General features: G+C 39.5%; 1 protein-coding gene across 1 annotated transcript; it reads right to left on the bottom strand.

Moving 5' to 3' along the window:
- Positions 1 to 1427: 1427 nt before the first annotated feature.
- LOC145482576 (uncharacterized) lies at positions 1428 to 25874 on the bottom strand. Its single transcript, XM_081461171.1, has 11 exons — positions 24851 to 25874; positions 14384 to 14724; positions 13197 to 13476; positions 12395 to 12725; positions 11952 to 12145; positions 10363 to 10692; positions 9230 to 9662; positions 8729 to 9160; positions 7083 to 7268; positions 3767 to 3942; positions 1428 to 2839 (listed from the first exon to the last, which is right to left on the bottom strand). The coding sequence occupies exons 1-11, from the start codon at positions 25285 to 25287 to the stop codon at positions 2473 to 2475; spliced, it is 3507 nt and encodes a 1168-aa protein (XP_081317297.1). The 5' UTR covers positions 25288 to 25874; the 3' UTR covers positions 1428 to 2472.
- Positions 25875 to 26819: the final 945 nt, after the last annotated feature.

The raw sequence follows: 26819 nt of genomic DNA, 5'->3' as shown, positions 1-26819 counted from the left end.
ACGCTGATACTATGAACAATTTTTTTTTGTTAAATAAGACCTTGCTGAGTTATTTTTGAGAATGGTGCTTATACTGATAAAGATTTCCTCATTAAATCTGTGTTGTTTGTCATTAATTACGAGCGCAATCAATTCACATTATTCGGAAATGAGTAAATGAGTCATTTTCTTAGATTTTAACTTCAATTCTTTTTTCATTTACGCAGCTATTCATGTCGTTGAAAGGCATTTAAAAAAAGGAGACAGTTCGAAGTATATTCAGAAACACGATTGGAAGCTTTAGTTTGGGAAATCTAGAAATCTTTTTTTTTTTTTTTTTTTTTTTTTTCAGAAAACAGCTCAAAGAAAATAGCAAACGACGTGACGTCGTGATTTTCTTCTTTTCGCTAACCGGTAACTTCTCAATAACAAAATAACGGAAAGCTATTATCACTTTCAATGTGTAACATCATATAAGTGTTTCTCTTGAATCTACCTAAGTCGAGTTACATTTTGCTCAAACAATACACGCAATAAAATAATTGCATTTCCTAAACAATAGATATACATATTTGATGTAAACTGAATGGCCTGAACTAAGAAGAAACACGTATCTTAAACAAGGTCAAAAAGATGTAATCCGGCAAAAATTATGATTCCTCGATATTTCATTTGTTAAGGACGGTGCCTACTTTTGTTAGTGCGCACACGTTCTGCGCATCGCGCAAGCCATGGTTTAAGCGCCACGCGCACGCTGGGGTTGACATTGACGCAGTCAACTACAAGTACACGACTACAATGAAAGCAAAAGAGGAGAAGTGCTCGCCTACGAGAGGTGGTCGCAACCGGAGGTTCGAGTGCATTTTCGAGGGGGTTGAATATTGGAAGGGATTTTTGGGTTCTAATATTCTGGGCGACAGGGAAAACTAACTTTCAGGGAGGAAGCTTATAAGCGGAAATTTTTCGGTGCTTACCAATATCTTACTGACATTTTCCCGATGCTTAATGCGATACGTTACCGATACGTCACTAGTACCTCGGCTTACCGATCGTGCGTCGGTAAAGAAACTTATACTGGTCGGGGATAAACCCTAACCGCTGCCCATCAATGTAGAGCCATAATCAGTTTTAATCACCCACTGAATATATTTTTTCAACATGTTCTGAACATTACGTTTACATTACAAAGTTTATATTGTTCAGAGCAGAGCTGAAATCGTTTCCTGCGCATCGATTCAATAAAGGCTAGCGTAATACCGGAGTATATTATAGATTTCACCATGTATATGATGATCTTATTAGAATTACCTAGCTGTAGATAATATTGTTATTTTATTGCTAACTTCTTTTAACTTAAAATTTCTTATTTAATTCTAATACACACAGCTTCAATGTAAATCAGTGGTTAACTGTTTGAATTCTGTGGTGATCTTCATTTATTTATTACGAGACGTTATGTCAGGAAATTAACGGAAAAGGAAGAATTCGAAGTCAAATCAGTATAATTATACGATTTTCATGGATACTATACTTCTCGATGTCCTCTATCGTAACAAGTGAATGGTTCATGTTCCCTCTAAAAAAGTGAATCTGTCAGTTCCTACAATGCAAGAAATGCGACTAATTTTTGCTTATGTGACTTATATCTTTTTGTAGAACGTGTACAATTTTGTAGAACCAACAAAGACCATTGACTGTTTTCAGTTCACCAGTATTATTTGTCGCACTGTAAGCATTATAAACCAAAAAACCTATCGAGAAGCACATGTTTGCTCCTGTATTTACTATTTTCCTCCTTCCCCTTTTTCGCTTGTATATAGCTACCTCTCGTGCGTATATATAACGGAGATGCATGTTACCCCCTCTCTTAAGGAAATTGAATCCGTGAAGCTGGAACTTTTAAGTAGCTTTTCATTCATACCTCGTAGAAATGTTGATGTGTCACTTTTTTTTCTCTACACATATTCTTAAGTTATACATTAACACTAGTTTACCTTCGCTCTTGAAACCGAGCAGAAGGACATGGGGATTGCCCTTGCAAGACGAAGGTGGTTTGGATCGGTTACGTGCATTCAGAGAGAAATTATCTAAAGTTGCTCTCAGATGGACAGCAGGGGATAAAAGGAAGAGGGGCCGTCCCAAATCGACCTGAGGGAGGCAGAATTTCAGGCCCTAAACCTTAATTAACTGGGAGCAAGAGAGAGCAGGAGATAGAGGACTCTTGTCCTATGCGGTACTTTGCATATAAAGGAGAGATGAGAATAACTACTTTACTGGGGCCCTGTCTCTGGCCCCAAGGGTGCCAGCTGACGATCGAGAAGTTCGACTGTAGTGCCAACACAACAACAAAAAATTAGCCATGGCATTGTTATGTGAGACCGTATCATGGATTACTGTGAGTGTTACCTTTTTTGTGAACAAATGCATGAAAAACTAAAAATAACTGCGGCGATAATTTTTGTCTAGTGGTCCTCATAAGACGTCTAGCGATCCTCAATAAAGAGCATCGGGAGCATTCCCTTCTGTTGCCAAAGCCAGCTTCGTGCCATCTGTTGGTTCTTCGCTCAGTTCCTCTACTGTTTCAAGGGACGATTGATGTCTTCCATCTGTATCATCTGGATCATCTGCAGTCCAGCTGGCTCTCTCGATATCTTCTGGCAGCTGAAAATTAGGGTTAATTGATAGTGCCAGGCTTCTGAGTAACTTGTTCTGTGCCTCCAGCATATTCACAACTGACTTTATCCTCTTCTTGTTCTTCATCATCCCGTCTCGTAGCTCAGTGAGTTCAGTTGGTTTGTTGTCCTCCGCCAATGGCTCTGGAGCGGCCTCAGCATATCGTGATTGTAGCCACTCCATTACTCTGGAAATTAAGTAGAACAAGAACAAATATACAGGCTATATGTTGTCGTCACCATTAGGAACGTCCGTAACAGACTACGAGACCGAGTTTTCTATCAGCGAATATCGCTAGCATAGAACGAAGGAATTAGTGTACTTAATCTTGTAAACAATGCAATGACGGCGACTATGATTGATGTTTTTGTTCTAAACAAAACTGTCAAGCAAGCCTTAGTACCCTTGGCAGTTCGTTCTCGGGCTGATAATTGCCGTATTTTTAGAGCATGAAAATTTTAAGGGAAAGTACTTAGGATGGGTCCCACCATCTTTAGTACTAGCCGATGAACAAACCAATCAGATTCGCGGAACCACCATAGAACACTACAAGTGTTCTTAACTGTTTAACCTCGTGCAAAGTAATTAATCAAGATTTATTTTTGTTCTCTTCCTCTCGTGTTCTACTGAAAATTTATGCTTCATGATCATAAGCTAAAACAAGGCAATTGACGGCCTTTACGGGTAAAAATATATTTTAAAAATGACCATTCAAGGTATGGATCCTTTTCGACAGTTTCGACACAACGTCATAGCCGTTGAAAAGAAGCGACTTGTGCTTTATGAAAGCCAACAAATACAAAGACACCTAACCAAAAAAAAAAAAAACGAAAACAGTCGAAGAAAGAAAAAGCAAGCAAAGAAGAAAATACAAGAAAAAGCGGTACTTCTATTATGATATCAAAGTCGTGCACCCTGAAAAATTTATTTTGAAAGGTTTCCGACCAAGTAATTTACAGTTCCGAATGTTTTCTTACTTAGCACTTTTGGACTGTTCAAGATAATGAATTGAGGATCGAATCCTATGCAATTTCAGTCTGTTAAAAATACGAAAGCTTCAAATTATTCAGATTCAAAGCCTCTGCACATTCCAAAATGCAAAGTGAAGACGTACCTGTGATGTACGGGTTGCTTATTAGGCTTGTCATCATAAACCTCTTCGTAAAAAGGTCGGGTGATGAAACCTGGGTAGGAGTCTTCTATTTCAATATGATACTCAATCTGCAGAGCAAGTCTCTTGATTGTGGCTAACTTTTTAATTTTCTCGGTATCTCCAACGGCCAGACCAACCTGTGAAAAAACTTTGTTTAAGTGTCAAGGTATTTAGCACTGCTGTGCTAATTGGTCAGCAGCACCAGTAATGACGTAATCAGGCCACGCCCATGGTCATGTGACTAATTCTGAAAAATGTAAAGGCTCCAAAGCATGTTACCTTTGCGGAATTTTTTCCTTGATTTAATGATTTAACTTCTTTATTATGCTATGCATAATTTTTGCTTCATTTCTAAAAGATCAGATTTTGAGAGAAGTTCAAAATTCCTAATTTTCTGAAAAAAGCATGATTTTACAAAAGGAATGCATAGCTTTGTTTCCAACATTGGCTAAATCGTAGCTCGTTGAAAAAAGCTGGGTTTACTGAAAAACCGCATTTCCTTTAGTATTTAAACAAACCGAAAGTGTCTGCGATATCTATCCGTAGTTATCCTATCAGCGCGTGCGCAGTTCACACTACCAGCGGCTCAATAAGATCAAACGAAACACACGAAACCCACACAGACATGGTTTTTGCTTTTTTCTTTTGCGCTTGTTTTTCTGTTTTTCTCTTTGTTTTTGCTTGTATTTTTTAAACTTTGCATTTTTTGAAACTCAAAGAAAAGACAGCTAAAATGTAACCGAATGTGCAAGTTGTTGAGTTGTTGAAAGTTTCCGCGTTCAGGCCACGAAAGGAACTGGAAGCTAAATTTCACCTCCCTAGCAACGTACGCGAGCGCGCGCATGAATCGGTTAATGGCCCTTAAATCGAGAAACGAATATTGTAAATAAAACTAAAAACCTTTTAAGAGGCTGTCTCTGTAAGAACCGACCACTGATTTTACTTCGAAAATTCGATTTTTCTCATAAGCTGGGATTTCGAAGCCCTTACCTAGTCAATCACTAAAATGAGTTTTTGTTTCATTAAAAATTCCAATTGAAGTTTTCTAGGATTGATTGAAGTTCGGTCCGCTCGACGCAAGTTTCATGTCCGCCGAAACTGGAAAAATAGCACATATTGCCGGCGCTCTAAAAAAAATAATATTCGCTCAAAAGTCCCAATTCTTTTCTCAACTATAGATATATCATAGCATTTTGTTTAGCCATGTTGCAATTATAATTCAGTGTTGTTCCTTCAACGGTTAAAAGAAGATTTTCTACCCCTTAAATCGAGTTTTGAACCAAACGCGAAAATAGCTCTACTTTGAAGGCACGTTTTAAAAATGTGGCACCTGTTTGAAACCGCTGAACTACATGAATAGAAAGTATAAATGTCCCTTAATTTAAAACAATAATGAAATTTGTCTGCCCACTAGGTTTTCAAAACTAACGGCCGCTTAAAGTTCAGGAAATTTTGAAAATATCCCAGTGAGTAACTAACACACTCGCCTTCGTAAAGTGCTCCGATAAATTCCCATAAATCTCTTACCTGGCTTCAAGATTAAAGTTTTGGTCCTTTGTAGCGATCCTTGAAACCTAGGTAGCATTAAAACTGCCAGCTTTTCCTTCCAACTGTAGGTTTGTATATAAAGTAGATTTATGCATTCCTCATCTGTGTCGAGCGTGACTGTCACATACTTCGATGTGCTTTGTATTACTGACCATTGTTTTCCTCGAAGCCGGTTTAATCATGTAGACTCCTCTTGAAAGGTTTGTAGAAGCACTCTTTTGGACAACTCTCGGCACGCATACATGTATGAACAGTAAACGGTGATTCGGGAAGCCAAGGAAGGATTGATAAATGCCACGGCCATTTTGTGTTTGCAACAATTGATTTAGTTCCCAATCTTCCCATTATACTCACGGGAAAGATTGGGAACTAAATCACTTGTTGTAAACACAAAATGGCCGTGGCATTTATCAATCCTTCCTCGGCTTCCCGAATCACTGTTTACTGTTCATGCATGTATGCGTGCCGAGAGTTGTCCAAAAGAGCGCTTCTACAAACCTTTCAAGAGGAGTCTACATGATTAAACTGGCTTCGAGGAAAACAATGGTCAGTAATACAAAGTACATCGAAGTATGTGACAGTCACGCTCGACACAGATGAGGAATGCATAAATCTACTTTATATACAAACCTACAGTTGGAAGGAAAAGCTGGCAGTTTTAATGCTACCTAGGTTTCAAAGATCGCTACAAAGGACCAAAACTTTAATCTTGAAGCCAGGTAAGAGATTTACGGGAATTTATCGGAGCACTTTACGAAGGCGAGTGTGCTAATTACTTACTGGGATGTTTTCAAAATTTCCTGAACTTTAAGCGGTCGTTAGTTTTGAAAACCTAGTGGGCAGACAAATTTCATTACTGTTTTAAATTAAGGGACATTTATACTTTCTATTCATGTAGTTCAGCGGTTTCAAACAGGTGCCACATTTTTAAAACGTGCCTTCAAAGTAGAGCTATTTTCGCGTTTGGTTCAAAACTCGATTTAAGGGGTAGAAAATCTTCTTTTAACCGTTGAAGGAACAACACTGAATTATAATTGCAACATGGCTAAACAAAATGCTATGATATATCTATAGTTGAAAAAAAGAATTGGGACTTTTGAGCGAATATTATTTTTTTTAGAGCGCCGGCAATATGTGCTATTTTTCCAGTTTCGGCGGACATGAAACTTGCGTCGAGCGGACCGAACTTCAATCAATCCTAGAAAACTTCAATTGGAATTTTTAATGAAACAAAAACTCATTTTAGTGATTGACTAGGTAAGGGCTTCGAAATCCCAGCTTATGAGAAAAATCGAATTTTCGAAGTAAAATCAGTGGTCGGTTCTTACAGAGACGGCCTCCTAAGAATTCTTACTGCTTGGAGGCTGATCAGTTGGCTATTTACAAGTTAGACATGGAGGAGCTGAATTCGGGACCTGCGAACACAAATCCATCTAGCGGTAGAACGAGGAATTCCCCCTTAAGAAAAGTAAAGAAAGTGTGGCACGGCTGGCCAATCCCTTGAAATAACACGCACTAGTCCAAGTAATCATGCCTTTGAAATTTGCCCAATTCTAATTGGTAGAGAGAGTGCAACACAAATAACTAATCCATCGAATCCAAAACGTATAAAAGAAGCATAAAGTTCTGGGTAAAGTGCCCCTTCACGAGTCGTTTTTGCCTCCTGTGAACACTGGTACATTTTACTAGATACCTTAATGATCATAACGTGAAAATGATGTTCTCTTACCAAGAGATTCATCAGTCCGACGCTCATCAAAAACAGGCACAAAAAGAGAAATGTGTATGCCGCTGATGGAAATGGATTAGAAGGATCTTGCTTTTTGTACAGCTTAACGAAGTCTGTGAAGTCGAGCTCTCCAACCGTCATAACCAGCACACGAAGAGTGGAAAGAGGCACGTTGCGGAATGAATCCTGCAATAAAAATATAGTAAAACAAGAATGATGCCAAGAATTAATATTTATTGTGGCTGCTCTAATATGTAACTAATAATCGTGTAGTAGTTTCCCTGGATTGTGGGCGGGACGAACGTTTAGTCGTTTCTCGTTGGTTCTAGTTCCAACATAGCCACACGATAGTTACAAGTAGGAGAGGAAGGAGTCACAATTGTTGCTAAGTTTGAAAAGCCATTCGCAACGTTAAATTGTCGTCATGCTCTTCTCGCCCGACTATTTATCAAAAAAGACAACGAAAGCGAGTTAATATTGCAAGTTAATTTTGGTAGCGCAGAATAGCGCCCAAGCCTGTCAGCTGCATATTCATTTGATATATTTCTTTTGTTTTCAATCAGGTCCAATTGATCTTTTGCGAAAACGTATCTGGGATTAGATTTCGTCAATTCTCCGCATGAAAGATGTGATAAAGGCCATTGGAATAGAACTTCAGGTAACATTATAAGTGCCGTTAGTGGCCAGGTGGCGCAATGGCTAGCGCATGCTTTGGACTCTGTCTCTGTGTTGTCTTTCGTAACTTCCATGGACTGTTTCTGTTGTCTTTCTAGCCACTCTCATCTTGTCTGCATAAGACCCTACCAAAGTAATTCAGTAGGTATACTGGTAAAGGGTCAAAGAAATAAAGGTATGAGTGGCGGGAGGTGGTGCGACCTGCTACGGACAAGCATCCCATCTGAAGTAACTCAGTCAAACTTTATACACATGCATACACATGCTACTATTCAGGTATTGTTATATTAAACGAATTAAGAGTGCTCATCGTGGGATTTTTCAGTTTCCTTGAGATTATTAAACACGGGTTTCTCGATATTCATAGTTGGTTATAGATGGCACTTTTGGAAGAAGGGGCATTGTATATTTTGATCTTTCCTTCTGCAAATGATTGCGGAAAGCAAAATCAATTATTAAAACAAGTGGGCCAAAATTGCCATTGATTTTGTTTGTGCATCTGAGCTGATTACCAAAAACGCCCGTTTGTTCGTATTGGACAGAACACATTGAAAGAGAGAGACGAAAAACCAAAACTTCAAACTAACGCAAATACGCCTATGATTCAATGACATATTTTCAAAACGTGGCAGTTAATTCCGCCTTTAGGAGGCGCTGGAGTTTTCAGTTTTGCCGCAGGAAGAGACAGCAAGATTTTTGCTAAGTTACCTGGGTGGGATGCTAGTCCATCGCACATTAAAGAATGAATATTGTCGATTGTTTCTTAGTCGAGTTGTCAATGCGGATTGATACTGCTTGGTGGTGTCTAGCCGCCGAGAGCCACAACAGGATGACCCCAACCAGCACTAGATCCAAGACCGCTCGATTCGAATCAAACGTATTAACAATCTGACCACCGCCACACTCATTTCCCAATAAGGCCAATCGGTAACCGCTCTTCATCATACCTTATCTTTTCTTTTAACTTTTACCTGCTCCTTAAATAGAATGTAAAAGACCAGTCCAAATCCCAAGACGAGGAAAACGAATACCACCATCACTTGGACAACAGTCTTGATCACTTCAGTATACATTGAGATATAAGTACCAAACAGTTGATATCTTCTAAGGAACAACAGCATGTTCGTATAGCACCCAAAAGTCGCCACACCCCAGGGAATCCAAACTTCGCGTGGGTCGGCGTCAGGAGATGGCCAGATACCCATGGCTCCCGTGATACTGAGGTAAAAGATCCAGCGAAGGTAATTGGAAGTGTCCTTGAAATACCTCCAACGCTGCATGTATATAAGAAAAAATTCTTTGCATAGGTGCAATATGAAGAAAACCGAGCAAATGATTGGCACTGATTTTGCAAAGGCAGAATCCTCTTCGAATTCGTAATAAATATCTGGTTCTCCAGATGTGTTCGTCTCTGGTGGCACATCAGTGATTAGGACTGATTCCGCAAAGGTAGAATCCTCTTCATAGTAAATATATGGTTCTCCAGATGTGTTCATCTCTGGTAGCACATCAGTGACTTTCCTTAGTTGAACAACAAATATGCTCAGGAAAATCAGCAAGATAAAATATGTCACAAAATCGCCGAAAAATCCGAACTTTCCCAACATGCTCCATTTCCTTTCGTTGAATTTCAGTGTGAGAGGATGAAGAAGGAGCCGCTCGCGTTGATGCTTGATCATCGTTTTAACTGTAGAGAACCTTTTTCTGCTTTCCTTTACCTCTGGACCAGGATCCAAATACTTAAAGTCGTACGTGATGGTGTACTCTGGGTCGGTAGTATTGAGATGTGGAGAATAGTGCACGCATTGAGTCAGGGCGACTTCGGCAGCTTCGGGGAAATTTTCAACCAGGAGTGAGATTGAAGTCTGCCCAGTTTTAGTCTGGTAGTTTTTAATTTCCACCCACCTTAAAACAAAAGAAGAAAATAGGTTTGACCTATAACGCTGAAACTGAAGATTTACTTTTTCTATGAACGTTTGAAAGAGCTTGGTCAGTTCCTAATGGTCATGATGGAAAAAAAAAAAAACATTTTTACACTGGTTAACGACTTGCATAATTATTGTGTTGTTAATTTATATCAAGGTAGGCTTTAACAAGGAGGAGATGTCCTAATACGATCATTTCAACTATATAGCAATTTTAGCAAAATCGTTTTTGTGGACTTGCACATGCCGATGTAGAGAAACAAAACCTTCCTTGAGCCAATTGTGAAGAATTTTGATGCATAAATATGAAACCACAAGCGTCCCAAGCTCACGTCTCGAGAAAAAGGAAAAATTAATCCTCGGACACGCACGTATCCATCCATGAAAGCGTCACGCGTTGTGTGAGTCTGAACTGACGCGGGAACCGTTGAGAATTTAAGCGCGTTATAAGAAGTTGTACGGGGAATAAAATATCGTCGATTTAGAGCACAAAATATTCCGAAATATGAACATTTTACAAGTAAGATTAATGAACTCTTCCCTTGTGTATCCCTCGTAGTTTTTGGTGATCACTACCATTTTGGGTTCTGTTATTCCCTTCGTTTTTCTTTTTTTTTTTTTTATCGCACAGGAAAAACTTCTAATGTTATTTCTTAATATCACTCCCGGCAGCAACTAACCTTTTGTGTCTCACAATTGTCATGGCAACATCAGAAGATCCTGCCTTCGCTGCTATTTCTAAACAACCGTTTCCTCTTTTGTTGCAAAGCATCAAACTTGCCCCGCAGTCTAAAAGTAGACGAACTATAGCTGTATGGCCCTGTCCACAAGCCACGTGTAATGTACTGTCACCATCTCTATCTTGGAGGTCGACAGAAGCTTTGAAATCAAGCAGAATCTTAGCGCATTGTAGGTTGTTTTTCTGAACAGACCACATCAAAGCTGTTCGGGAGTTGTTATCTTTACTGTCAACTTCTGCTCCCAATTTAAGAAGTGTCTCACAAGCTTTTCTGTGGAAAAAAAAAACCTCTTGGTGATTAATACTGAACCGTTCAAAAATTTAAAGCGATTTGAACCTTCGTCTTTGCGCGTTAGTTACATTTTTTAATCTACAAGTGCTTTTTACAGGAAAATTCACTCATGCACTTTCGTTGACTTTTGACGTTTCAAATAAGGTTTGGCTCGCACGACTGACTATAATTTTGAAATCTAACAGCACATTTTTTCCTTACTTTCTCAAAGACACCTCAAAGTAAACCTCGGGCCCACAAGCGAGGGGAAGGCGAGGGACAAATTTAATCTGGGTCTTCATCTTGTCCAATTTTTTTGAGCTGCACTGCAGAATTAGCACCTCTTTCGCATGTCGTTATCACTGTCAGTAAACTTTTTCATCAATCCAAACGTTATTCATTTTCTGACTTTCTTAGAAAGCAATGGAATTCAAGATGGCAGATGATATGACGTCGTGTGATATTAACTTGATATCTTGAGATATGCTATGGCAAAGAAAACCCAAGAAGAGGTTCTAACCTACCCCATACTAGCTTTCCTGTACCAATTAGTTCATGAACAAAGAAGCCCTTGAGTGATGCATGGAAGCATCGCTATGATGGGAGCAGAAATATCCTTGGAAAAGGAATACTAATTAGCTCTTATTAACCAAGCAGGAGGTCTGTATGGGAGACCTGACCGAGATCGCGAGCACACACCGAACGCAGCGAGGTCTGTACACATACACGACCGAGATCAAGATTCTCCCATACAGACCGACTAAACTCGGTTAATAAGATGTTTATTTTGTGGCAAACAAGAACAATTTAATTCGTTTAATGTAACTGGTTTGTACTAACTGACATTTTGCTTGCGAACAGCGATGACCTGAACTTAATTCTGCCAAAGTCTACTTGTCCTCTTTACTTTTCTTTTCTCATCAGGCTTTTTGGCACTTCCATAAAATAAACATTGTTGGAAGAAAATAGTCAATATTCTTGTATTTTAGTTTACAACATTGTCACCGCAAAACCGTCATTACCAGTCTAGATGCCTGTCTGGTTGGGAAAATCTAGACCGCCTTCAATATCGATTTCAGACAATCAAATTCGTAAATTCGGTAGTTCCCAGTCCTTGTGAGACACAGCCATATAATAAAGGAAAATATCAACTCTATAAATATCGCGGCGTTTTCTGATCCGTGACCTCAAAATTTGCAAAAAAAATCATCACCTCACTTTTGATTGATTCACAAACGATGGAATCAAATGGGCTTTACCGTTGGCCTTTCCTGGCAGCACTGTGCAAGGGTGTTCGTCCATGTTCGTCTCGTTCGTTAACACCAGACATCCGCCTTGCCAATACTTCAACGTGTTTGGATGAGGCAGATTCTGAAGCTAGGTGAAGAGGTGTTTTTTGATTCTCATCTCGATATGACAGATGCTTCTGTTTGGATAAGACCAGCTCTAAGATCTACCAAAGGGAAAAAAAATCAATCACACAAAGGTAATTCTTCAGTAGTTTTCGTACCATAAGCTATTTACGTTGATTTAACTTTCTCTCTCTTTTCTGTCAATTGAAATGGAATAATAAGCGAAACTGATAGACGTGCAATGAAACTGAAGGACGATAATCCGAAGTTCTTTTAGAAATCTTCTTTAATCTTTTCAAAATTGCCGCTAGTGTTGACACATATCTTACTACTTCATATCAACGTTTTACTTTTATATCTTTTGACTTGGCAGCGTAGTGCAAAGGAACCCTATCCCACAAATCTGCTTTGTATAAATTTGTTGTCCCAGGGTGACTCTCTAACAGCATCGCAAGCATCTTCAACTGCTCATTTTCCACCGCGATATGAACACAGGTTTTCATGAGCAAATCGGTTGCATTTACGTCAGCACCAACTTTAAGGAGAACCCTGGCCGAGCCAACATGCCCTGCCGCAACGGCGTTCAGGAATGGCGACCGTCCCTCGCCATCGTGTGTGTTCACTTTGGCTCCATTTTCAACAAGAAGTGAAATAAGTTTGGTGTGGTTAAACTGAGCAGTCCTGAAAACCAATGTACAAAGAAACAAAAATTTTAGTCAGAATAACATGGGTGATTGAAACAACTAGGGGTATGGCTCATTTTTGCCTCTGAATGAGATTTGTCTATCGCAGAGTGCCTCCTGGAAATATTTCCCCGCAGGTTAGGCTTTGGTGAAGACTCCTTCCTGAGGGCAAGCGAGAGCACGATAGGCTTTTTTGGAGTACGATGCAATCAAAGATTTTCTGTTAGGACTTAATTGACTTACTTAATTTCTTTTCTCCTCGGGGATAATAGGGCCAGAAAAGGGTCGGCTAAGAGTGTAGCTTATTTGCATTCTTGTCATGAACTAATTAAGACACTTCACAGAATCACCGAATTATAAAAAAGAAACCCAATCGAAGAAAAGCTCTAGAATTAAAACTAGAGTACATGCAGTACTATAAACTACCTACCATCTGGAATACATCTATGTCCCTTATAACAACTCCTACCTGTGAAGCGGTGCTTTGGAATCCCCGTCTTTCATGTTAACCCCAGCTCCTCGTGATATTAGCAACTCTGCCATCTCAAGATTCCCTTTAGTGGCCGCCACGTGTAGTGGAGTGGTTTCTTTAGATTTCCTAGTGTTGACGTCTGCGCCATGGTCAAGGCACAGTTTAGCGGTCTTGACATCGTTATTCAAGGCAGCCATATGCAAAACAGTGTTATCCTGCAAGTCCTTGTTATCTAGCAGTTGCTTTAATTCAGTCGTATCGACATCTCTGCCAGCGGCTGTCAAAGAGAGGAAATATAGTTCAAGAAGTACCTCAATGACGGCAAATATGTGTTTCACGGATAACTAGATACAAAACGCCTGAGTTAACAACGTTTAATTTCAACTTTTTCAACTTTTCCCGCTAATAATAGTTATTTTAATGTATTCCATTGTTTCTTTTGATTGAAAGTCCATTCACGAAATTTTAAGCTTTTCTTTTCTCGTCCTTTTGTCGGGTTGTTTCGAAGTATTTTCGAGCTTAGCTGTTGCGGTTGCACGGTTGTTTGTAAATCGAACAAGCATAGACCGAGTATTCCGCTTGTAGAGCGTTGAATGGACCGATGGACGACAATAGAGAACGACAAAGAACTAGAGGTTTGTCACCGCTCTCGTGTTTTCGATTTACGTACACCACACGAAGGATTGTCAAGATAATCAAGGCATCTCAGAATGAGTCAGTTTTTAAGCCATGAACTAAACAAAGGTAACTGATATAGCAAATTACTTAATGCCTTTAAATTCGGGATACCATTGCACGCGTCATCAGGTTTCTACGCGGTATGTCCTGCAGCTTAAAGCAACTGGAAACATCACTAGGGAGCAGCGCAAAAAACTGCGAGAGCTAGAAAAAATAGGGAAGTTGTGCGGAGTGGAAAAGCAATCATGGAACACGTTTTTTCGCTCCGCGTTTTTCAGCCTGAGGTCAATTTGGTTCAGACTCAATATTCTTTATTAAATTATATTTTTTTCTCACTTAACGAGGGAAAATTACGAAAAAAAAAACAAAACGTCTGAATGAAAGCCAGCCAACCTTACTTTTCCAAAGACATTTGATGTGAAATAGGGTACGACTGATGGACTAATTCGACCACTGATCATGTGGCTAACACACAGCCACTTCCATAGTCATATCTATTTTCTAACCTCGGTTTAGTATCATTGTTGCCACCTCAGAATGACCATTCAGAATGGCGTTGTGGAGAGGAGTCGTGTTGTCTGTCGTAACCGCCTTGATGTCAGCTCCACTGTCGAGTAGAAGCTGGCAAACTCTGTTTTGTCCTTCACTGCATGCCATGTGCAACGCTGTTTTTCCAGAACTATCCCTGACATCAACTTTGACTTTCGGGTGCTCTAACAGAACTTTAACGATCTCTTCGTTTCCTCTGCGCGCTGCAAAGTGCAATGGAGTGCTTCCCTTTTTACCTTTGACTGAAGGGTCGGCACCCCCTTGTAAAAGAGCGTCAACGGTGGAGAGGCCATTGAACCTACAACATATATATATAAAGAAAGGGTTTGCATGTCAAAAAACAACTAGAAACATCGTCAAAATGGCGTTGAGATATGGTTTGGAATAACCACAGGGAACCGAACACTATATCAGCAGTAAAAATAAATGTGCTGACATTTACCTTTGCTAATTTCTGTGTCTTTTTGAGTCGTTTAGAAGGGATTTCAATGAAGCCAAGGCGGTTTACATTTTCGAATATTATCTCGCCTGTCGCTTTGTAATTATGACACTCCGATTACGTCTCAAGTTTCGATTAACGTCGTTAACTATTACCTCGCGGCCGAGTTAACGATTAACTCGACGAGAGTTAATAGCTAACGACGATAAGAGAAACTTGAGACGTAATCGGAGCGTCATAATTACAAAGTGGCAGACGAGATAATATTCGGAACTATAAACCGCTTTCGCTTCATTCAAATCCCCTCTAAACGACTCAAAAGGACACAGGAACACGGGTAAATAACAGGACATCTATTTTTACGGCTAATATAGTGTTTGGGTCCCCTGTGGAATAACATCGCCACAAAGTTAAAAAGGCCGTAAAAAAATTCTTAAAATTGGACAGCTCGCAGTCTCGTTTTTCTTCGAAATTCAGCAGGATTATGAGTCGTGACGAATTAGCCTTAATGAGACTGTGATGTGACGAGACATGGGCACAGCACGCATTTCCCATCTCCTTCTCATCCTTTCCAACCACTTGCATTCGCCGGCGATAAACACTCGTCAGGCAGTAACAGAAACGACCATCTGCCAGCATTCTTTCTGAAGATCATCTGGGATTATATTACTTATGTAATAAAAAAAAAAAAAAAAAAGTTGGCGGCGATAATAGGTTCTTCGTCTCCCCCTTCCCCCTGAAAACATCAAAAACAAAACAAAACTGAACAAAAACAGACTACTAAAGAGCATAGCAATTCTTCGAAACATCATGTGCTGGTCTCAACCATCGCATGACGATCGATGACTGCGCTCGCCATACGAGAGGTTTTGCCGTACCCCTGCCCACCATGGGGGTCGCCACGTGATACGTGGACCGTAATAGCAACGCAATTTATACTGGCTGAAAATAACCCAAGTTCAGAATCCTCCAACACTCACACTTCTTCAACATCAAATCATGCTCATTGCGTTTTAACAAGTGATAGCGTAACTAGAGGGAGTCAGTTATAACAGTGATCAGATTCAAATGTGCACTCCGTCGGTCGGTTGATCATCCATCAACTTTAAGTGGTAATTCCGCTGACCAGTGTATTCCTTGAGAGGGGCGTCACTTGCCCGAACGTTGTGAACAAAATGGCTGCTAAACTGAAAAACTGGTCGATCTTTCGTGTTTGGAGTCGAACAAGTGCTATCAGTTTAAAGACTGTTCGGTGTAAAACAAAGGTGGGTGTATAATTCGATAGCCTTTTCACGTTACCAAAAATTATGTGCGGGAGTCTTACAATCGAAAAGTGTTTTTATTGCGCGTGATATTTCAAATGTCTATACTGTCTCATTTTCTTATATAATAATATTAATTTTATGGCTGCAACATTTTTAACTCGTGAATTGCGCGCATGCGCAAGAGCGAGTTGTAGATATGATGTGAAGAATGGCACTCGCTCGCTCGCTCGATTGGTCGATTCCTGTAAACTTCTTTTCGATTTCAGGCTTTTACGTGCATTTGATAGTTTTTGGCGAGTAATAAACAAAAGAAATGGCCATCTTTGTTGCTAAGAATAGTGGTGGGTGAAAAAGAAGCCAATGAGAATCTTAAAAGAGTTTAAAGCTATACGTTTTTCATCCGTGAATTAAGTTTGGCCAATCTCCGAAAATATCTTTGGCAGTTTGCAGCGTATATTTCATTTATGGTGTCAGTGCTTCTACTTTTTCAATATATATATAAAGGAAAATGATCAGTGTGTCCGAGAAAGAAAAAAGTTAAAAAAAAAGAAAAGAAATTAAGAAAAACGAAAAACTGTCAAGTGGGCGGCGGATTTGAACTCTCCACCCCGTGGTGGCAGGGCAGACAAGCAGGTCCTTCGCAGTACCACAGGAGTGCGTTTGCAAGTAATTATAAGGGCGAAAATAACCTATTTATTAAGTAGCGTCAAAACGCCGATCTTTTGGTTAATTCCACCGAGGGCTCAAAAGACTCGAGTGTTCGCGAAGTTGAGCTTCACGCTCGCCGAGACCGATTATAAAGTGTCGCCCATGGCCCACTGGTTAAGCGACTCCTTTAAGATGGCTGTCTTTGCTATTCCTGGAGCTGTGTCGACGTTGGAAAGTGGTTCGTACAGTTTGAGACCACGAATGGCTTGCCGAACGTTTCTGGACTGGAGTCGTTCATTGTTGTGAGAAAAAGCCTTCGTGCCATTGCCAGGTAAGCACTTACAGTTTGTAGCTTAAACAATGAAAGGTTTTTTATGGTTATCCTCGGTCATGGTTCATTTTTTTTTTCAAAGAAAATGGAATTGATAGATCGACCGTACTTCGGCTGTCTTCGGGAAGTGCTCGTAAAGTCAAGTACTTTACTGCAGAACCTTGAACAGTTCATAGAGAGTAACACTGATCATTCTTGGCAAGACTATCTGAACAATAGGTCATGTCAGGGAACACGGGCTGATGCAATTATAATTCAAGCACTGGCCAATTGCCTAAATCTGTCAATTCATATCGCTGAATCATTTCAAACGTTTGCTCCTGTTACTGTTGTTCAAGCAGTGAATATGACAGGAATACACAAACATTTACATTGGACACATGAGTAAAACTCATTATGTTTCTACGGTAGAAACGAGAAATTGTTAGGTACCAAGCCACAAAACATGTGATCAAACTGTAGTTGAAAGAAAAAAAATTGATAAACAGGAAAAATACAGAGCTGATCAAGGTTGCATGAAAGAATATATGAAAAAGAGAAGAGCTAGTGCAGATTTTAGAAAAAGAGAGAGTCAAAATTCCATGCAAAGGAAACAAAATATTGAAACAATTAGGGAGAAAAAGAAACAAACTGTCACAAGAAGGAAAATGACCAACCCAGAACACGAAAGAGAAATTGACAAAAAGTCTAAAAGGAAACGGAAAGCAGAGAACCCAGATCACATACAGGAAATTGCAAAAAAGTCATCTAGACGACAAAAAGTGACGAATCCAGAACAGGTGTGGTGTCAGGGTGGACCAAAAGCTTTACTAAAACAATTGTTGCTAACACTTGTTATATCTTCTTATAAACTAGCACATCATTCAGAGCTTATATCACATACACTGGCAACTGGACTATGGAGACTACTAAAATACACTATAAGAACTGGAATGGTATACAGTCATGTAGTTACTTGCACATGGTAATTGACAGAGACATACAGCACTGGAGCCAACTATATTCATTATGGATTTAGTACCAGTTACAGTAACTGAAGCTACAAAAAAATGAACAGCGTGAAAAATGCGGGGACAGCATCACTGGAGTTCATGCAGTTAATAACACAAATTACAAACAAAGAAGTTCATGTGTTATATTTGTTGGAACTATTGCTGTCAACTTCACTGAAAACAACAATGCGGTCTTGAGAACTTAACATCAAATAATGATTCAGCACCTGCCATCTATTCTTTGGTTATATTCATACAAGCACCATGAACTTCTATCATGACTATTTCAACTAGTAACAACAACATTTTGTACAATAGTTGAATTGTAAACTGCTCGCTTTCAACTATTTAGACTCTGTGATTGCCTTCCTCAGAATCATTTATTAAATGAACTGGCTCTTTAAGGCTTTGTGTAAAGCACATAGACTAGTAAGTGCCAGTTTGATATTACCATAGTCATAATTACTAAAACAAACCAGTTGATGTAAAACCGCCATAGATGCAATCAATTCACTACAAAACTGCTAGATAACCAAAGATTAGAGGGGAACATCTGATGCCTTCAGTTAGCTTGAGTTTGGCTGATTTCATAGTTTGACAGTCCTTCATACTAAATCTACTAGTTATTTGTTGTGAACTAATTTAATACATAATGTCTTGAGTTTCCATTTGTAAAGAACCAGTTTTACTGGCAGACATATTTTCATAAAACCAACTAAAATATACATCTTATATTTATCTGTGCAATTTCCTTAATTACACTCAAATCTGGGTGAATCACTTGCAGCTGATTATAATCTATACTGTGTAATTTTACAGTTAACCCTCCTTCACAGTGCAATTCTCACAAGCTCCCAAAGGTACATTAATCTTTTACGAAATATTTGGAAGGCCTTTAGAGTAATTTGAAATTTTCAGTAAGTAGCCACAAGTCTTTGGCTGATCGGAAGTCCTTGAAAAATAAATTATCAAAAACGTTCGCCACTCTTAACTTACTTACTCACTGCTTTTCCACAACCTGTTGGAAGGGGTACTCCCTTGTGAAAAGGGTAATGATGTTTTTCTCAGTTAACAAGGGTGCAAATCTCACTTAGGGTGCCACTAATTTTAGTCATCAGTACTTTTTGGGGTTGCACACAAAAAAATTAATTATATAAAGAGAAATGTTGTCATTGTAGTCCATTCTTTGCAGTCAAATAAAGTTTAAGCCACAGCCAGATTGGTCTCATTTAGGAGTTTAATTCAAATCATCAACCTATTTACTTTGGCGTATCCCCACCCAGCTTATGTACAGCAATGGCTCTAAGTCATTTCTCGCTACCTTGGAGCAAAACAGCACCCTTTGAATTGGAACTTTCTTTCCACAAACCTTTTAAGTAAAATCTGGAACAGTGATTGTCTCACACTAACTCCCACTCAGCCCATATTTTCTGTCTTTGAGGCCTAATTGAATTTCATATCATATTCCTCAAAATGTCCATTTACCAGTCCAACACTTAGAACGGTTCATACCCTAGTATGGAAATCAAACATCATTTTCTATTGATAATATTTAAATTTCACTGGCTTATCAAATTCAAGAGTTGGCTCACAGAGCCTTTGATTATTTCCGAAGGCCTATATAAATGCAAACCACCCGCTGGGAGCTCGGGAGAAAAATGAGTTCTCTCACCAGGATTTGAAACCGTGACCTTTGCATTACCGGATCTGAACGGAAAAAAGAGAGGATCACAGATCACGGATATGAAACTTTCGTTTTCCCGAATCACGAAAATAAACAAGTAAGATACTCTTTTTAATAACCTGCTCTTACACTAGAAAGAGTGCTCAGTGAAGAAAGCAAAATCGTGAAACGCTAAGTCAAGGCCCATATTGCAAATTGCGTACCTAAGTCACTCTCGATAGACGACTTTTAACCATTCTGAGGGCTTACGTCTCATAATCACGTAGAATAGATTGGTGAAATCACGGATATCGGTTAATAATTCAAGTTTTTCACGAGTCACGCGAAACCTTCAGGTCAACTGGATCACGAAGAATAATTTCCTAAATTCACGTTTCACGGAAAATAAAATCAGCTAATCACGCATCACGAGAATACCCCTAAACGACCCTCTTCACACGATTACTCCCTCATTATATGACTGAGAAAATCACGAAAGCGCACGCGTTAATTTACACTGCAATGCAAATTAAAACTTAACGATGAATTGGCCCGCTCTCAGCCAATCGCAACGAAGTAATTTTCTCAGTTATATAATAGGTAAATTAATGATTGCTGTCAATTTTAAACTGTGTTACGCTACATACAAACTCCTTAAATCTGGTCATATGTCTTACATGAATTTAAAATATTACGAGTTGGCTAGCCTTTGATTATTCCATAATATTGCAGCAAATATTTACCTTGGTCAAATGTTTGTCATCTTGCGTAGCATTTACCAAGGTCTCAGTAAAATGTTCACCCAGGTATGCGAACTCTAATATACCTCGGTAAACCGCTGAAGTTAAAATGTACAAAACGTCCTTTCATATGACAAAATTGACGTTTGTCTTAGCCGCGGACGTTTGTTTGTCTGTTGTGTGTGCGGAGCTCACACTAAGCCGGCAGCTAGAAGTTTGTCTGTTTACAAGAGTCACATGATCGAAAGGGATTCTACTAAGATGACTAGTTTAGATCCTATAGATGAGAAGATCGGGTGCTAGTTGGCTTGTGCGAGTGGATTTTCTGCCTCCTTCGTGTTGGCCGTTTCGATTTTGTGTACTATTTAACGGTTTTAAGAGACTTCATCTTCAGTTCCCCAGCTTTCAGTTGCCAAGGTAGGTTGTTTTCTTTTATTGCTGGTTTTCAGTGTCACGCAATTCAAAATAGATCAAAATAAAAATCAAAACCGGTCAATAGATAAAGTCCAGAATCTGGGAAATGAAAGAAGGTAAATATGCAAAGACTCTCGCCAAAATTCTGGTCACAGCAATATTTCTTATGCGAGATATGCGGAGAAATTTTGTACCCAATTTTATAGAGATTTGTATGGAGACGCCATGCTGGTGCCCATCCATATGGGCACCAACATGGCGGCCGGAAACGAACAGAAACATCTGTCACTGAGTTTTGCTACAAAAGCGTGAATTTATCCCTCGAGGAACTCTAAAACGTTAAAATAATACTACAGATAGCCAAGTTCCCCGAAATAAGTCACTTTTTTAACCATCATGACAGCTCTCTAGGCCGTCATGTAAATCCCGCGTCACGCAAAAGCGTAGAAATTGAAGCGTAGTTTATCACAAAACCAAGAACCCATTCGGAGCGAAAATTTGTATGAATATTAGTTTTCAGCTGCTCTTATACATCATTTAAGTAAAATGTCAGGAAGATCAATAGTTTTGTAGTTTGAATTTTAGTGACGTCATGTGAAAACCAGCTTGTTTTGAGATGTGGTGCGTTATCTGTTTGCATGTATCGAAAATCTCTCTTCGTATAATTTTGTATTTAAGCTTGTGCTTTATTGCATGTCTGTTTTCATTTATCGAAAATCCAGCTTCCTAATTTCGTATGGGCTTTGAAAATGTTGATTACAGTTGTACTGTTTATTGATGGCTTTCTTTCATTATTCCCTCAGGTGTCCACATCGAGAGTTATTTTGCTCACACAAACCAACCGTATTAAGATTCGGCTTGTGGTTAATGCGGGTTGCACAGGGGCTGGTACGCTTTCGCAAGCTAACTTTTATCGACCTGAATGTTCGGCGCGGATTGCCCTATACAGCGAAAGGAGTCATTTTATCATTTTGCAGAAACTCTCAGAAACTGAAAAAGACTGTACTGTACTTACATTGTTAGAAATACTGACACTTGAACGCTGTTTACAGTCACCCTGCTCGGTTGCTTTTTTTTTTCAAGATCAAACGTTAGTACATAATTATGCGAATCTCGGTTGAACAACACCGGTCAAGGATCGGCTTTCATAACCATTTCGTGAATGCAAAGGATGGCTTATAGCGCTTTAAGGATCAATTCCGGACTAATGATGATGCGCGTGGCGCCAATTACAGGCAACGATGTCGTATTTTGGAAAATTTGCTACAATTCTCGGAGCCAAATTGAAACAAGTTGTTACACAATAAAAAATGTGGAATGAAGTGATGCTTTAGTTGACACAAATGATATGCTACAATATGTATATTCCATTACTTAAAGGCAAACAAATGATGTGGAGGAAGATCTAAACCCTACAATTGTTGATGACAATGATCTGATCGTCATTTTCTGCGAACTAGAGCATGTATGAATGGACACGCACCCCAACTAAACGTAAACGCTCTTAACGCAAACACTATCTAAAATTACTTGTGATTGGCTTCCAGAATAACCAGCTTATATGTTTCAACAAACTTCGAGGTAAAACGCTTGTCATGATATATCAAAACAAATATTGTAGAGACATTATTTAAGTTAAAGGTAAGAATACCACTCCAAATAACTATGATACTATTTTGTAATTAAAATACTTAGATTACTCCAATTGTCAGGGGCACCCAACGAGCGTTTTCTCTCTAATGCTGTTAGATGCTGTTTTAGGCTATCTGGAGTACTTTTAAAGCTCTGTAGGTTAATTTTAGGTTGCACTAAAACAAATTTTATCTGTTCGGATATTCTAGGGGAACTTGAGTATTCTCGAATTTATTAGGGCTTTTTTGTCCATTTCCCGAAAACCTAAGGTCTTATCGCCTTTCCGAAAATGATAGCTGACCTTTTTTCGGTACTCAAAACGACATTTTCAACAGTCCGAAAACAACAGACATTAAATTTCTCATGTCACGAAAGTTCGAGGTGCCAATTCTCTCAAGAAAATCAGAGGGGATTAAAGGCCTTCCGAACAGATAATTTACCGAAACGATCCGTTGGGTGCCCCTGAATTGTGATTACGCAAATGTTGTGTTTTAAACAGAGTTAAAAAAGCTTGCCTTTGAAAAGTGTTTAATAGAGTTGACAAGGTTAAGGGCTTTAATAAGGTCGGCAAGGGTCAATTGATACCTCTCAGTTTCGTGCTTTCAGAATCCGGTATATTTAAAAGATCTTATCAACTTCAGTGCAACACAAAGAGGAAAACAGAGACAGCTAACAACATCTCACTCAAAACCCTACAGTGACAATCAAAACACAAAACTATAACAATATCGGATGATAACTTCCAGGTCAAATGCGTATCATTCTTTGTAAGACTCGTTCTTTCTCCTGCCAAACCCTTCTGGCCTGCACATTTAATCAATGAATATCCCCTCTCTCTTATCTCGTGCTTTCATGGGTAAAAAAAAAAAAGAAAAAAAATAAACATTGTGGGTTCACCCTTCCCTTGAAAACTTCTCCTAATTTATAGCACATTGTGTAGTTCCAGAAAATATCCATAACCCCCTCCCCACGGAGGGTTTTTTCCAGTTTGACCCCCCACCCCCAGGATTTTCCGTTCTAGGGGGCTTCACAGTACTCCCCCACCCCCTGGAATTTCCATGATTTTTCTACTTACCCCCCCCCCCAACCCTTGGAAATTCCGTATCCATAAAAAACAAGACTTAACTCATTAATTGTAATAAAATTTAGCCGCAGCTGTTCATAGTTACATTGCAGACAAAGACGTACTTTTTCACGGCGGTAGACTGCAGACGCGGCGCGTTCCTTCATGTCATATTAAAATGTTTGAACCGGTGTTTAAACCAACAAACAACTGACTTAGAAGCGCTTCATTCCCAAATGGCATAACAGCTGACTTTTTTTCAGGAAGTTTTCATATAAGAATCTCGGAACGTACATAAAGCTCTTTCAAATAACCGAGTCGAAGTTTTAATTTATGCATGGTCAAAACAACATATCGAATTATTTTACACACGCAGTAAAGTCGTCACGGAACATTACATTTTTTTTCAAAACAGCTGTTTCCCAAATGTAGCTTTATTTTTTCTTTCACCAAAGCGATATATCAACTAAGTCATACGCTTTGTCTCTGTAGTTTGTAAATGATGGTAAATTCATTTTATGCCTTAGTTTTTCTAATTGTCATACATTTCATACGTGAAACACGCATTGTTCAGTCGATCTATAAATGAAGACAAACAATAGACTGCAAGACTGATACTACGTGAAAAACGTTTCGAGACACCAACATGACAAGAACCGATAAAGTAGGATCACAACAGTGGACAGCTGTTTCGCCCTTTTTGGGGCTCGTCAGCACTGTGTAGCGAAGATATATAACGCCAGCCCAACAGCCAACGCGCATAAATTGCAAAATGACCCGTTCACTATATCAAGTTCCGTACTTTGAACTCACTTGCGCCCCGAAACACGCGTTGCCACATCACGTTTTTCGGCGCGCAAGGAAAGTGTCAAAGTGTCAAGATTGGTGTCTCGAAAAGCAAAAGAATAAATGTAGCTGGACAAGGTCAGCCTAAACAAGGCCAGCCTAAAGGCCACCGATCTTGTCCTTTGTCTCCTTGTGCCCTGAAACACGTGATGTGGCAAATTTACCTCCGGGGACGAGCGCACTAGCCATAAGGCCACTGCGCCTCCCGTCACTTAATTTTCTCGTCATGTTTAATATGTTCGCGACATGTATTGTTCCCGTCACTTTAATTTGGTGGTTATTTTTACATCGCGAAATTCGCGAAATTAGCGTGTCGCGAAAATTTCATGTTATGAGGCAGTCGCTACAAAAATTAAAGTTGTATTCACCGTAGAAAAAAAGTCTAACACACCTGGCAGCTAAGTGAAGGGGTGTCCACCGGTATTCGCTTGTGCCAATGTTAACATCTGCTCCATGTTCCAACAGGGAGGTCACGATTCTGTGTAAGTTGTATCGAGCTGCGACATGAATAAGTGCGAAGCCATGTCTGTCGGTCTTATCGATATCCTGCTTATTCATGTTGCTGAGTTCTTCTTCGACGAATTCCAACTTGTCTTCACGGATTGCTTCCAATAGCTTCAGAGTATGAGTCGACACGGGGGTTACTATTTCGCTCGTTTCCTGAGAATAGACAAAAGTGGGAGGAGGTCTTGTCTCGGGCTCAAAATCGACCCGTAAAGCCTGTAACTCGAATTCACCAGGTTCTTTTTGGTTCCTCTTGAATCTAAGGGGATTCCAACTTGAATCGTGTCCTTTTGGCTTCCGCTGCGTTTTCTTTTCGTCCGACATTTTGCTTTCTTGCTAATCACTTTTGGGCGCGACAACAACAGTTCTAGCGCACAACAGAAAATATGACAGAGAAGCGAGCTTACGTGGAAATTAGTATGGACGTGAAAGCGTCATCAATTAACAAATGGTAAACGCCATAGCGTGTACTATTGAGTTATGGATGCACGCGGGAGGTTGCTAAGCACGAAAGAAGCGTAAGAGTCGCACGAGGCGATACTGAGTGCGACTCTAGCTTCTTGAGTGCTTAGCAAACCTCCCAAGTGCATCCATAACTCAATAGTGTACGCTATGGCGTTTACCATTTGTTTTATAACATAACATTGAGACATTGGAACAACAGAAGTCCTTTTGTTGAGCTACATCACAAAAAAATGTTCGTGTAGTCTTACATGACAAGAGAAAACAAGCGCGCGAAAATTCATTCATGACAACCGACTGCACACCAGTAACTCGATAAAGTTTCATATTCACACAACTTTGAAGACAGTTTCGCATTTCTGGGAGAAGGACGTCGACCATTACTTTGGAAACAATGCCTGTCAAAAGATTTGCTTTGTAAACATTAGCACACACGTCATCAGCGTACACCCATGGGTGAATAGTAGACGCTAAATTAACCAATCAGAGCGCGCGCTTTGCTTTAGTTATGTTATAAATATTAACTGTAGATGTAAATGTAGATGTAGCTGCAGTTATATTTGCATAGATTAACAAAGGTGTCAAATGATCGACCAAGCGATCACCTCAAATGCCAGTCGTCAGTCCATTTATTTCGATGAGGGCGCTAATCTAATAGCTGTCCTTTGTATCCGTGTTCCTGTTTTGTAATTATTCACGTATTTGAGACCATAAGGCGTTGCTGTAGGCTACAAAATGAGGAATTATTTATCACAATGCTAATTTAAAAATTAGCATTCGATTCAGTGAATGTCAATAGTCGATTTGACTGCTAGTGGCTTTCACGCTCAACTGTCGCTCAACCGTGTATACTATTGCTGTGTTTAGACTTGAACGGTTTACCGAGATACCATAGTTTACTTACCAAGGTAAACATTTTCCGTGTGTAAACGCCAACCGACTGATACTCCGGTAAATGCCGCAAAAGACAAAAGAAATTTAACCGAGGTAAAAGTTGTAATTACCCTGTGATCAGGCATGGTTACAGTTGGTAACCAAGGTCAACATGACAGATATATCCGCCGATGGCGGCGTAATATTTCACTTCCCGCGGTGAGCAAATTGTGCGATTGTCGACAAAGCGTTTCCTTTCCAGTTTTGACTATCATGGCAGATAACATGGAAAGATTGGATCGATCTTCGAAGGGTACAGATCGTTTTCACTGTCACGCAATAAAAAATAAATAAATAAATCCAAAACCAACCAATGGAAAAAGGTAAGAAATTGTGATGTACGCTGTGGAAGATAACTAAATAAGACACTTCCCCAAGTTTTAGGTCTGTGCGTTTCCCCAAACTTCAGATATTCGTCGCAAATGTTTCCCAGAAATTTACAGAGTCCAGTAAGAAAACCC

Source organism: Orbicella franksi, chromosome 3 (assembly GCF_964199315.1).
Source record: "Orbicella franksi chromosome 3, jaOrbFran1.1, whole genome shotgun sequence".
In the NCBI taxonomy this organism is placed as follows: domain Eukaryota; kingdom Metazoa; phylum Cnidaria; class Anthozoa; order Scleractinia; family Merulinidae; genus Orbicella; species Orbicella franksi.
Note: the sequence above shows the minus strand (reverse complement) of the source record. Positions and strands in the feature narration are given on the sequence as shown.

Excerpts from the sequence above, each read along its gene's own strand:
- LOC145482576 (XM_081461171.1), bottom strand. The coding sequence starts at position 25,287 with ATGTCGGACGAAAAGAAAACGCAGCGGAAGCCAAAAGGACACGATTCA. Across the intron at positions 13,477-14,383 it reads AACAATGATACTAAACCGAG|CCGCTGGCAGAGATGTCGAT; the intron begins GTTAGAAAATAG and ends TCTCTTTGACAG. Across the intron at positions 12,726-13,196 it reads TCCAAAGCACCGCTTCACAG|GACTGCTCAGTTTAACCACA; the intron begins GTAGGAGTTGTT and ends ATTGGTTTTCAG.